Below are 14,308 nucleotides of genomic sequence, written 5' to 3' on the forward strand. Positions count from 1 at the left end.
TTTTCTATTTTTCCTTAATTTCCTTTTAAAAAAGAAAAAACTGCATTTTTTTTTTTTGTAGCAATACAATTCTTGTTTTGTATCATCGTTATTTTGTACACATATATTTTTTTATAGTGCATCAACCAAATTGATAAATTTAGTACATTTACATGGATTTCTTTTATTTTTGTCTTGAAAATATTAAATATTGGCCATTTGTAATGATTTATAAATAAAAAAGTCTAAAACACTACACACTTACAATTAATTAATTTAAGTTTTACACTATTAAAAGCAACAATTAGTTAAGTAAATATTTGATTTCTTTTATATTATATAATAGTTTGAAAAGAAAGAAAACAAATTCTCTGTTATAAATCAAGAAAGCAGGTCTTCCATGCATTCTGCAACTGATGAACTGGATCATCTTGGTGAAATATAGGTCCGGAAGGTAAAAGGCGAATGGGGTGGCTAAAGTTGGGACCTCGCAACCTCCAGAACAAAACACCACGATCTTTGATGAGAAGCTCTTGTGTATCAAGAGCGATAAATGGCCCTGGGTACTTGAGTTGAGGGATCATACCCAATAGTATGCCACAGTCAAAGATTATGTGATCCCGGGTTTCTTTCGATCCTGCTTGGCATTCGCAAGTTGGGTCGTCGATCACGTGTATTGGAAGAGATATGAAACTCTGCCATGCCCACTCAAAAATGGAGTTGTTTTGAGTGGGGAAAGTTAGCCTTTATTCTTCCCGACACTGTTGGAAAGAACTTGGTATGCGACGCTTGCTCTGTTGTGATCCATGCAGTATTTGCATTCGAGTTTGGTATTTCACATAATTTGGAGATGCACAACAGAATTTCACGTCCATCTCTGTGTCCATTGCAGCATCTTTTGTCTCTCAATCTCCAGCCTCATTTCCTCTGTTTTGACCCATGTAAATATTATTGTCAAGTATTTCAGATTTCTTTTGCTCAGATGAGATTGACGATTCTTGTTTTGCACGTTTTGCAGGATGTCTAGGGCTACCAGACGGTCTGTTTTAATGATCGCTGTTTTTGCAGCTTTCCATTTTTCATCCTGAGCTGCAATCCTTTATCCAATTTTCTTCCAAAGTACACTGACAGGCAAAACATTCCGCTCACTTGTAATGTAAATTGATTTGCATATATTTTTATATATAAATCAAAGTTTCAGGTTTTTTAATGTTTAATAATGTCTAAAAAAACGTTTTAAAAAAAAATGTAAATTGCTAAGGAAAATAAAAAAAAGCTGGACAGATAAAATTGTTTTAATTGGGTTTAGATTTTTAATTAACATTTCAATATCGCGTATTTTCTCCTCTTCTCTTAATTACAAATCGTAATTACAATTCTGCCAGTCTGGAAATGTCTCTTTGCTGGAGGTTAGCCCATTCTTCACAAAGAGTCCTTTCAAGATCATAGAGTGTATCAGGAAGTGATGGACGTTATTCCTCTTTTGAGGTTATCCCATAGACTTGTTTAAATCTGGAAAACGGGCTGGCCAGGCTAAGGCCATGATTTTATGCTGTTGAAGATACGTTTGTACTAACTAGCGACATATAGACGGGCATTATCGTGCATTAGAATAGGATTGTCGCTGATTTCATTGAAGATAGACAACGCTGATGTTCCAAAATTTCATCCACTAGCGACAATCAAAGACCCTCCACGAACAACAACCAACTCTATACGACTTTCCATTAAAATTCCCGCCCACACCATCATTGAGCTACATTGAAAAGGTTGGCTCTGGGAAAAATGGCCTTTCTTTCGCCATCTCCACACTCTTTCATGCCCAATTGGAGATCGTAGAGCAACTCCACACTCATCTGTAAATCTGTAAAAAGTACAGCAGACCAATAGTCCAAAATCCAATGGCTGTGTTCTCGAGCAAATGCGAGCTGTGCAACTCCGTGTGTTCTGGTCAATTCTGATCCTCTTACAGGGCGAAAAGCCATCAATCCATACTGATTTAATCTTCTTCGAGCAGTGCGTTCAGAAATTTGGACACCTCCAACTTCCTGGAGCTGATGAATCGTCTGTACAACAGTAAAGTGCTGGTTTTGCAAAATGCTCAAAGTCAACAAACCGTCATCTTGTGGTTCTGTTACCCTAGGGTGTCCAGAACCGGGCCTCCTGTGAAAGGACTCAGTTTCTTGAAAATGTCTAACTGCGTGTCGCAGTGTTTTGAAAGTATCTGGCAATAGCTGCATATCTGATGGAACGTCATCAATATATACCACACTACACACATCCTCAGCACTAAGTGGTATTTTTAAATTTAAAAATTGAAATTAAGAAAACAATGATGAAAACTAAACAGTTTATTGCTCCAGAATTCAAATGGGACTGAATAAACATTTAAAAATCCTTTATTCTTGTTTTCTTCTAGGGATTAAGTGTGTTTACCTCTAATTGATATTCCTCATTTAAAACAAATCATAAACAAATATTTACTGATAAAAACAAAGAGACAAATTAAGGGCAGAATTTTCTTTTGTCGAGAAAATAAAATAAAAATGAGTTGGATGGAATTTTTTGCCTGTCAGTGTATATTGCCATTGATCAACCAATTGTAAGCTAATGAAACAGTAATAGTGGCCCAAGTGGTTAGGGCATCTGAATCTTTTTTGCCACACTAGAGGTGCGGGGTTAGAAGCATAAAACATGGCTTTTTAATTGACTATAATATGAAGACTAGGGAAAAAATGAAGGCGCATTGTTCTTCAAGGCTTAAATGTGTTGCGGGGTTTGCCTACCTTCGTGTTCTCAACTTCGCCACGAAAGATAGATAGGCTATCATTAAAACTGGATTTGTATGGCCTTATAAAACTTATAGTCGATTTTATTATTTTTATTTTTTACTTCTAAACTATACTTAATTTTAATTTCAATTAATTAAGGTTTTTAGTTGAGATAAAAAAGTCAGTGCCACGAGCGGGATTCGAACCCACGATCTTCGGCTAGATACACCGCTGCTCTACCACTTGAGCTATCGTGACTTCAATCCTCTCGGACACTGACTTCCAATCTCAACCCCACCTTTTGAATTTTCCCTCCTTTTTGACAATTTTCAAACGAGGTGTAATCTATTTGATTCTCGGCAAAAAATGAAATGGCCAGTCGCCGAGAATCAAATAGATTACACGCCGAAGATCGAGGTTTCGAATCCCGCTCGTGGCACTGACTTTTTTATCTCAACTAAAAACCTTAATTAATTGAAATATATTTATTGGTCAAGCGTACCACTAAAACTAGTGAACTTAATCTTAATATGTAACAACGCAGGCGATTCGTACTAAACATCAAAACTACAAAAGTCATAGATGGCTAAGTACAATATTAGCTGGAAACAAATGTGGAAGTCGATTTCATTAATATGTTACCTGGAGAAAAAGCTACTTACAAATAAATAAATACTGCTATAGAAATGTGTGGTGATTAGTGACCGTTAATCGATATTTATTTGGAAATCATGAGATGCGGTCTGTGTGATGTGGGTTTCAGAAAAACATTTTCTTTATCGTGCCAACGTTTCGATCTTTATTGAGATCATCTTCAGAGCTCAAAGTGTTTGTTTTCTGCGTAATTGTGCCATTCTTGCGTGTAGTGTTGAGAGTGGCACACTTTGAGCCCTGAAGATGATCTCAATAAAGATCGAAACGTTGGCACGATAAAGAAAATGTTTTTCTGAAACCTACATCATACCAGACCGCATCTCACGATTTCTAAATAAATACTGTTATAGAAATGAAGTTTTTAGGCAATATGTTTTGATACATCGTCCGTAGTCTTGGGGTACTTCCTGGCGTAGGAATTTTAAATGTATACAGTGTCTTTTTTTTCCATTTTAACCCATCTACCACCCCGACGTACCTTAGGGAGACCTTATACAGGCGGACTACGCCAAACTAAAAACTAGGAATATGAAACAGAGAAGGGGGAAATGTTTGAGCTTATCGTCTTCCTCGGGAAGAAGTTTAGGCTCGAGGAGGGGGATTTATTTTCTTTGAGTTTAGATTATTTATTTATTTATTATAACTCCATCAGAAAGAATCTACAAGAGGAGTAGTCAAAAAAAGGCACATAATAACAAAAAGAACAAATGAACAATTAAGCAATAAAAATAGAAACACAAGGCTTAATGATTCAAGGCAAGTAAACATTTTAATTTAACTTTAACTGTATTAAAGGAATCGCGAAATACATCTATTTCATTAGAATAATAATTCAGCAATCTCATTATCCTCGGTAGGGGTGAATTTATCCATATTCTGTTTTTTAATTTGGAACAAAGAACAAATTATGGTTCCTAAGTGGTCGCTGAGGCACACATAGCGATAAATGTAAGTTCAGGATATCAATGGCCCCATTCCACAATTTCCAACCCCAAATGAGATCGGCAAAAATACGGCGGGAGCTAAGCGACTCAAGACCAAGCAAGTTAAGTCTTTCCAAGTAATTCAGGTGTGCAAGACCAAATCTGAAGGCCATTATCCTGGTTGCTTTCTTTTGTACTTTTTCCAAGTCGCTAATCTCACCAACGTAGTAAGGGGACCACACGACACTTGCATATTCCAGATGGCTACGAACGAAGGATTGATATAATATTTTAACTGCCAAGATGTTTTTCAAATCTCTAGAAAACCTAGTAGTAAAGCCTTACTTCGAATCTGTTTGATATGGTCACTGAAATCACCCTTTCTGCTGAAAACGACACCTGTCAACCTCTTCCAATCTTTGCCCATCAACGAAATAGTCAAAACAATCAAAGTCACGAGGTCGGATATTTTTAGAAAATTTAATTACCTTGCATTTGTTAATATTCAAAGGAAGACGATTCTGCTCACACCAATAATTCAAGCAGACCAGTTCCCTCTGTAAACCAACACAGTCGTGAGTAGAAGACACTGAATTAGAAATTTTTAAATCATCCGCCAATAAAGAAAACTTACAATCCTTGATTATACTACAGACATCATTGAAATAAACAAGAAATAATATTGGCCTGGAGTGAGAACCCTGAGGTACGCCAGAAAATGTAAATGTATTATACTAAGTTAATGGGTCTCCCTTTGCCTGTTTCCTCTTTACATCTATGATTGATTAAATAAATCAATATGAGCTCTATATTTGACGGCCAAGAGTTTTCAGGCTTAATGTCTTGAGTGCCTGGAAGCGGTTTTGGACTTGAACAAGTTTGCTTAAAGTTGGGGGCCAACTGTTACGGAAGAGGGCTTTTGAGTTTTCTCTTTTCCTTTCAAAAAGTTCACAAAAGAGAATTTTCGGGGCGTAAAGGGCTGTTGGACCTTTGAATTTAAAGAGGTTTGCCAAGAAGTTGCCATGACCGGCTTGCTTGGCCCAGAAATCCGGAGACGCGCACTACTCGATGTTTGGAACGTATTCGTAGGTCAGTCTTCATTTAGTGCTGTTTTCCTACGAAGTGTCGATCCAATTTTTATGAACTCAGAGCGATGTATTTTGGGATGCTCCTCAGCCTTTCTAGCTCATGCTCTTCTACACCTAGAAGGTTTGGCCGTTGTCCCACTAATTTGCCTCATGGCTACTTTGCTTTGAATGACTATGTCAATCGGCTGGGCAGAGGCGATACTTGGAGGGCGTGCGTCGATGTCATCCTGTAGAGGTTGATGCTTAGCAAGACTATCCTCTGGCTTTGTTCTAGGATATTTTTGCTCCGACTATTTAACTTTTGTGCCCAAGCTGCACCTCGTATGTCGCTATCGGTAGATGTACGCTCCCAAGGGCTTTAAATTAATACAATGTCTGTGTTGTGTTTGTGTCAATTTATTAAAACGGATATAATTTATCAGCGTGAAAAGAAGGGGTTGTTTAACTCCTCCCCGAAATATCGACTACTCTGAGGGAGGAATGTGACCAGACTTCTGTTTGTTTAGAGTGGTGATTTATATGTATGTTTTGTGTCTTCTCTTTACTTGACAACCTGAGGTACAAACGAGACTACTAGAATTTTAGAAAATCGATTTAGACTTCATTCAAAAGCAGAGGGTCCGTAACCAGATCGAGACGAAATGACTGCAGGCTGAAAAATACGCGCGAAAGAGCAGAAAAGGAAGCCCGGCGATGACCTCAGTCATTTGTCGGCCACTAAACTTCCCACTTTATTATTATTATAAGAAAATTTCACGAGATGGAGGTGATGCATTGTTTTTCCTATGGTGCGACGAAAAATGCACCTGTATATATTTCAATTCACAAGACATTCGTAATGAATTCGGCCGAACTCAAGGTGGTACCACTCGGTTCCTGTAAGCAAACGTTTTCTTTGATCTTCCAAAAACTGTCTGTGGGCCGTCTAATTTCTTACTTTTTTTTTAAATCTCCGGATCAACTTTGTTTATTTCCTTTATACTTAATACCCGGACTTTCGAGTTATCGGTTTTATTTAAGCGTACGTTTTACTGTAATAACATACAAAAACTGGTTTGTTTAGGATTTAATTTGTAACATTTAGCCTTTTTAGGCTGTTCGGAAAATCTATAGACTAGTTTACTTTTCTTTTTAATTTACAATATTAAACAGAACTAAAGGAACAATTTTTTATTTAAAATAAGTTAACTTTATTATACGATAAATATTACAGTTGTGCTAAACAATATGTAATTTAGTAACAAGTTATTATCATGGTATTTGAGGTTATGTGTGATCCATTGGTAACTATAATGACAGAATAATTAATTATAAAGAAAGAACACAGACCTAAAGCAGAACGAAAATATCATCAGCACAGCATTTGATTGTATAAAGATTTTGCAAATTTTACAATTGACACACAAGGGTGCCGATTTTTTCTGGAGGTGGGGTCGCTTTATCTTCAGCCGACGACCCAATGGTGGTGGTAGCTCCGTGATTATCCTGATTGCTCGATTTGAATGGTGGCTCATGTTTGTAGCCCCCAGTAATCAGTTGTAATTTCGATTATTTTTGGAGATCCAGGTCGGTGTGCAGCAAAGAAATACGCATGTACCATTGAGCGACCCAGGCGAAGCAGGATTTTGGATTGTCGGAACCCTTTGGACGTGCGTCTGGCGGATGATAGACCTCTGCAGCCATATGTGGCGAACATTACATACAGCTAGCGAAGATGGTAGAGTTGGTCGGTCGTCCAGGAGAAATTTTACCTCACTGCTCGCCAGTTCTCATACATGATGGCCCAGTTTTTAGTCCTAGATCAATCCCAGGTATCGCACACTATTGTTTCTGGGAAATGTTAATCGTGCTAAGAAAGACTGATGTTTCTTCTTTACGTGAATGTCACTAGTAGGTAAAAGGTTTTCTTATGTAATAAAACGAAATGTTTTAATACAGTTTAAACATTTATTTGAACGAGTAAACAAACACACAGTACAACCTTTGGGCTTAAACTTAGACAGACTGCGCAAGCCGTCACTATCTACTGCACAAGATGGCGGGGGCAACATAATTAAAGCCAACTACATAATAAACAATACTATGATAATACAAATATTAAATTCATCTTATTTTTTATATTACCAACTCCACGGTTCATATCTTCTCTATTGATAGGTTGAAAAATTAAAAAACCAGCTGCTAATTGACGTCGCGATGGCGGAGGTATCAGCGGTTCACTTTGGCAATTCATGTCGAGAGACGTGGTTGTAGAAGTCCTTCAACCTGATGATGAGCTAAAGAGCTCGAAATCCGAATCGTTAAAAACAACTTACTGTGAGTAGGAACTACCTTTTTAAAAAGGATCTGAATGTGCTTTTCCTAGTTGTCCTCTTATAAACGTTTCAAGGAGATAGGTTTAACATTTGTTCTAAAGCAGGGTGGTTTTTTCATACCTTGATGCATCAAGAGCTCTTGACAATTAAAAATAAAGTCAGAGGATTGTTCTTGGATTTCTCAAAGGCGTTTGATTCTTTAGATCATGAAGTATAGCTTGAAAAACGTTTCTATATTGGTACAGAAAGGATCAGTTTATAATTTCATTAAATTTTATTTGTTAAATAGGTCTCAAAAAACGAAAATAATCAATTTTATATATTACCAACTCCACGGATCATATTTTCTCTATTGATAGGTTGAAAAATTCCAAGATCTCCGTGGTTGAAAACCTTTATTAAATTTAGTAAATTACATGGACGTTTCGGACTATAACTAAAATAACACTCACGATATTGGAATAACGACCGGGCATGAAAGGCACGACCTTTCTAATTAGGCATTAATTTGTTTTCTGGACTTTAGACCTAGGGGGAAAATGGACCCTCAATTAAAAAAAAGCCCTCTAATGATGAACATTATAAAGAATATCTTCCTATAAATGTTTGTTTTGCTTTGAAGAAAAAAAATGCCTTTGATTAATGATTATTTCAAAAGTTGAACGGTTTATATTCACAAAAACAAACCAAATGCTTTCCTCATCAACTGTATGAGGTGAGATTAGTAGTCCTAGCATTCGACGAGGCATTAACCGACAATGAAATCTGTTTGGGTCCTTTATTATATCTCGCATCTAATGAACTCGATTGAGTTTTAACGGTGGTAGTCAATGAAGAAGACTGGAGTTGGATGATTTGTTTATGAACGAAGTCGGAGAAGTCAGCCCAAGTGGGAGGTTCGGAATGAGATCCGAATTCTGATTCGAATCGTTCACGGGTCCGAGTGTCCAACAATCTCATAGCGAATGCGGTTAAAATGAAACCAGCAGGATCAGTCAAATGGAGCTTAAAAAATGAGGTTGCGCTTTCCATCACCTGAGAGGCAAATAACTCCAAAGATGAGAGCGAACTTCTGGAGATTGGTGTAAAATTAAAGATATTCATCAAGTGAAATGTCGCTTGTAATTTCTTATTCTCGTATTTCTTATTGAGTGCCTCCCAAGCTTGTTTATAACCCTGGGCTGACAATCCAATGGTCGAGACAATTTGAGCGGCTGGGCCCTCCAACGACGACTTAAGGTAGTGGAATCGCTCTATATCGCTTAAACTCTCATTCTCATGAATAAGCGACAAAAAAGTGTCACGGTACGAGGGCCAATCGCAAATACGCCCTGAGAAGGAGGGGATATTGACAATCGGGAGTCGTAAATTATTGTGATTTTCCTTGATATTTCCATTGGAAATCTTTCTCTCCTGGTCAGAACGGGGTGGGCGAGGGAGTGTGGTATTACCCAATGACAAGGCTTCATAAAAGGCAGATCTCACCCTAGCCTTGAGCCGCTCCGAATCCAACAAAGGCACATTCAAGGATTTGGAATACCGCCGAATTCGATTAAAAACCGCTAAAAATTTCTCATGTGTGGAATCCAGGCGAGATAAGCGGGCATTAAACAAGGGGGATTGCCCGATATCCGATCGGGTTTGCTGTCCTAAGAGGTTAGTCTCAAGAATATCGTCGGCCAGATCAGCCAGCTCATCCTTAAGGGCGTCCAACTCGCCCTCCATCTTCTCCCGGGCTCCAAATTCATCATCCATAGTCGAACAAATATGGGTAAGAAGGAAAAAAAATGAATTCGACAAAAAGAAAAAAAAATTTCTCTTCTCTCTTCCTCCCCAACAAACGACAGTAAATCCGGCCCGGAGGACCACTTTATGTTGGAGAGGGGGGTGCTCGTCTTTCTTACACAGCCACCCCTCCGTTTCAACAATGCCGGTCACCGTCGCTGGAGAAAAGAGGAAAAGGGAAAGTGATAAAGAATATAGAAACGAACGACGTAAATTGACAGACTAGGAAAACCCACGAATTTATTGTAGGAATGAAAATGACAAAAAAAAAAAAACAAGCAACAAAGAGAAAAAAAAGGGAAATTGAAATGGAGAAACTCTCCCTGTACAATACAAAAGAAAATATTTTAAAAAATCGTGTTCTTTAGCATGCAAACAAATATACAGGGTGAATTGCTACTCGTGCTACAAACTTCTCCAGTAGATTCTTCACCCTAAAATGAACAAAAAAGTTCATATTGTCCATGGTCCGATTCTCAACCNACTTTCCGATTTACACAATTTTCCACTCTTTTTGTAGTTCTGGCTGAAATAAAACACAAAAAATTAGCCCAAACATTTTGCCACAGTCATCTTCTTATTGAAAAATTAACGGGAATTTCAACGGTGCTATTAGATTTTCAGAGAAATGTTTAGATTAAAAGATAATACCTGCAGGTTAAAATTAATTTAAATGGTGATTACTTTTATGAAATAAATCTATATTACAATATATGTCCTAGAAAATCAAATGAAATCGTTAAATATGGGTCCAACTGGGTACGACGAAATTTCCACGAGATAAGCGATGAATCCACCTGGCGAAAATGTCCTTTTTTGGCCGGATTTTAACGACTTAGACTGCAACGACTCACGGCGATACCCTGACGAGAGGGTCGGGCTGGTCCTCAACCACAGTCTAATACGAGAACTGAAGCGGCGCACGATGAACGAAGGCTGATGACTGAACTAGGTCTCCAGAAGAGTCTGCCAGCCGTTTTCGGTAGAGAAAATCCGACACCACGATCTCGTTGAAGTTGATGATGATAACGACAATTGATGGATCGTTTGGTGTGAGGGATGAAAATCCCCAATCGACAAATAACAGAGAGATGACTGTCTTCAAACATGAACGATCGTGGACTGACTCGGCGGCAGCCCTTTGATCCTCAGGGCTGGTACCCCTCCACCGGTAAAATAACAATAGAGAGACTTTCTCCAGCGCTTCTTGCAAAACATTAAAACTAAATTATGAATCCTTCCCTCCGTTATTTCGAAGATTTTCCCAATTAAAAAAAAAATATTAAAAAAAAGGACTAAAATTAATAGGGAAGGAAAATAATAAGGACAGCTATGGCGTTAACAGTAAGAATTCTTGGACAAAAGTTGAAAAATCATTCGCTCTATTGATAGGTTGAAAAATTCCAAGATCTCCGTGGTTGAAAACCTTTATTCAATTTAGTAAATTACATGGATGTTTCGTGCTCCTGGCCCATCATCAGAAACTAAACATAGAGAAATCTCATGGTATAATTCCCAATCTGAAGGCACACCCATGAATAATTTCCAATTTTTTAAATAAAAGTATTTATACCTGGACTATTCCAATGATACATATATATTATTTTTCCACCCCCTTTATTTGTTGAGGGGAATGTCGACAAAATTGTTTTAAAACTGTAATACAAACATATATTATAATATAAAGGGGGTGGGGAATTATACCATGAGATTTCTCTATTTTTAGTTCTGATGATGGGCCAGAATCTCGAAACGCCATGTAATTTACTAAATTTAACAAAGGTTTTCAACCACGGAGATCTTGGGATTTTTCAACCTATCAATAGAGAAATAATAAATTGTTTCGATTCTTTATCTAATAGTTACCAGTGTTGACTTATTGGAGTTCATGACTATACGCCATGTTGTTCGCCAAACATCTTTCGAGGGTGGCCAATTTTTTTTCCTCTCATTTAAGATTACTACTGCACTTTTGTAAAAGTGAATCTAGTTTTAGTTTTTCATTATTTTTGTTGCTTTATTTATCAATATTTTAAAGATGGTTTTAATTTTTTTGCTATTATTTATACGAAATGGATATTTGCATTTAATAGACATTATTTGCCTGTAAAAATAAATAAATAAATAAACTTCCGTTTTTTATTATTTTTTTGGTCTGCAGGAAATTGTTTGTAGTTTGATGTCGGGTTTTGACATGGATTCATGTTAATTATCGCTTCTCCTCCTGGGTCTGAACTACCGCCAATGGGGGTCTCGCCGGCAAATAGAAAATGGTCACTGCTGATGAGGGCGTGCCCAGAAACTCCCACTCGATCTTTCTTCTTGGGAAGCGCATGCGTTTGCGTTTCTCCCTCCGGAGACGAAGCTCTTTTAGGGTTCATCACTTGTTTGTATATCAGTTGCGGTGTATACACTATAAAGTGCACTCGGTCTAGTTTTTGTAAATGTTTACCGTTTTGGATCCGTAGCCCTTTGTGTCCTTTGAGAAAACGGAAATATCGACAGAGGTGGGAGATAAGATGATGAAAGCAGCGGATCCCGTCGTACATCAGAGTATAAGCATCCAGCACCACCTTCACCACTTGCACGTCCACCAGCACAATGTCGTCCTGCCGGAGGAGCCGAAACCGGAACCGCAGCCGGTCAAGAAGTCTTCGGGAGCGAGGAGGCAGGAGAAACCGCCTTACTCGTACATCGCCCTCATCGTCATGGCCATTCAGAACTCCCCGTCGAAGAGGCTCACCCTCTCCGAGATATACAGCTTCCTCCAGCAGAGATTCCCTTTTTTCCGCGGGCCCTACCAGGGCTGGAAGAACTCGGTCCGTCACAATCTTTCCCTGAACGAATGTTTCATCAAACTGCCCAAGGGTCTGGGCCGGTCGGGCAAAGGGCACTACTGGACGATCGATCCCGCTTCCGAGCTGATGTTCGAAGAGGGCTCCTTCAGGAGGAGGCCGCGTGGGTTCAGGAGGAAATGCCAGCAGGTGCGCGCCGTAGGGGGCACCCCGGGTTATCAGGGATACGAACAGCAACAGCAAATCCTACAACAGCAGCAGGTCGTCCAGCCTCAAGTGCAACCTCAGGACCTCTACCCCGTCCAGCAGTACACTTACTCCGATTATCCGGCCTATCCGACCGGCGACAGGGACCAGTCCTGGGGGAGGTACGTCCAACAGCCGGAGCTGCACGACGTCCACATGCAAGAATATTATCAACAGTACATCCACCCGCAAGCCCAAACACCCGAAAACAGTAAGTTGGATTTAAAATTATTTTAAAAAAATTAAACCTTTATAATTTTGTATTGAGACTTGATCCGGGATGAGGCCAATCGTAAAGAAAATACTTCCTTCGTCTAGCTTTCGAGGAATACGTCCATTTCATCAGGACTTAAAAAACTTTAATTTTAATGCGTCAGCCGATAAATAAATTTCGTCTTAAGCTTTTTTTAATTAATTAAAGTTTCATAATCTCGAAAGTTCGCTGACCGTCTCTACAAAAATTGTATTTAACCTACAACTGATTGGTTTACGACTGATAGTTTCAGTCCGAACCATTGAATATGATGATGCAAACCAACATAAATTTACATTACTTGGCTTTTTTCCTCACTGCTTTATCCAAACTCCTTTGTTATTTTTGTTTAATATTCTCGTAATTTTTTCTTCTGTCCTGCCTTATTTGTATACATTGTGCCAAGATTTCTATCTTTTTTTTTTTACTTTTAACTTCATAGAAAGAACTTCCTTTATTTATTTCATGTAAATTATTGTTAGGGGACACCAGTCCCAGAATAAAGTTATTTTTCTTCTTCCCCTTCCAGCCCAAAAGTCAAATTATGGTATGGAAACTTGTGTCTTTCTTATATGGTACGGTACTTCAATAAATATAGTTAGAACGTGTATTTCTTCCTTTTAAAAAGAAGATTTTTAAGCGAGAATAATTTTTGCCGCCCTGCTTTGTTTTTATGTTATATATATCATGTTGTTCACTTTACTCTTATGTTTATTGTAATTTGCGTCCTTTTTATATTATGTGTCTTCTTCAGGATGGTAAAAATTTGAGCTTTGTTAATCTAGTTTAATACATCAGTAGTTAGATACGTTTAAGTTATATAGCTTTTTTCAGTCAAATTAACCTTTTTTTCTTTTTTTCCTGTCTTTTACGCGTTTTATTTAATCTAATTTCAGGTTTCAAGTTACGATGTTATGTGATAGAACGGTAACTGATTCTCTTTTATTTTTCCTATTGTTAGCTCTGTACCTCAGAGCCTAGTCAATTGTACATAAAATAAAACACATAACAAACAAAAAAACACAAAAACACAATAAAAACAAGATAGTGTGTTTAGCATTCACAGAACCCCAGAGTACTCGATAGATTCCTCGGTGTAATTTGAAATAAATCGCTACATTCGCGCTAATAAATTACATTCACACACCAGAATTCGTTCACACTACCCCAGAATACTCGATATTCCTCGGATATCCTTTTTTTATATGTAAGCATATAAAGTACAATCTTTCCATTTAAAAAAGGCTCTTGGAAGACTATGTAAAAATTATCTACAATTTAAATTTAATATTATAATAATAATAAAAATATAAAATCAAATGATACTAATTTTATTTTGAGATTTTTTAAATATAAAATAATCGGGCTCTTGAAAACCACACTTTCCCACATTTCTCAAATAAAAAGTCATTAATTTTTATACAGGTTTTAAAAGGCTAATTAATTACTTTATATATTTAGAAAATCTCAAATTAAAATAAGAATACTTTGTTTTTATA

At 37.6% G+C, this 14,308-nt stretch overlaps 1 protein-coding gene across 1 annotated transcript in view; it reads left to right on the top strand.

Annotated features, from left to right (window-relative positions):
* The first annotated feature begins 11,915 nt into the window (after nucleotides 1-11,915).
* Nucleotides 11,916-14,308, top strand: part of LOC106664796 (forkhead box protein C1-B-like) — a 35,340-nt gene continuing 32,947 nt past the window's right edge. Inside the window, exon 1 of the mRNA XM_014390793.2 lies at nucleotides 11,916-12,767. Coding sequence (XP_014246279.1) covers nucleotides 12,035-12,767 — 733 coding nt within the window. The 5' untranslated portion in view covers nucleotides 11,916-12,034. The remainder of the gene's footprint in view (nucleotides 12,768-14,308) is intronic.

This window comes from Cimex lectularius, unplaced genomic scaffold, assembly GCF_000648675.2.
Source record: "Cimex lectularius strain Harlan isolate CLEC.00 unplaced genomic scaffold, Clec_2.1 scaffold23, whole genome shotgun sequence".
Taxonomy (NCBI): Eukaryota; Metazoa; Arthropoda; class Insecta; order Hemiptera; family Cimicidae; genus Cimex; species Cimex lectularius.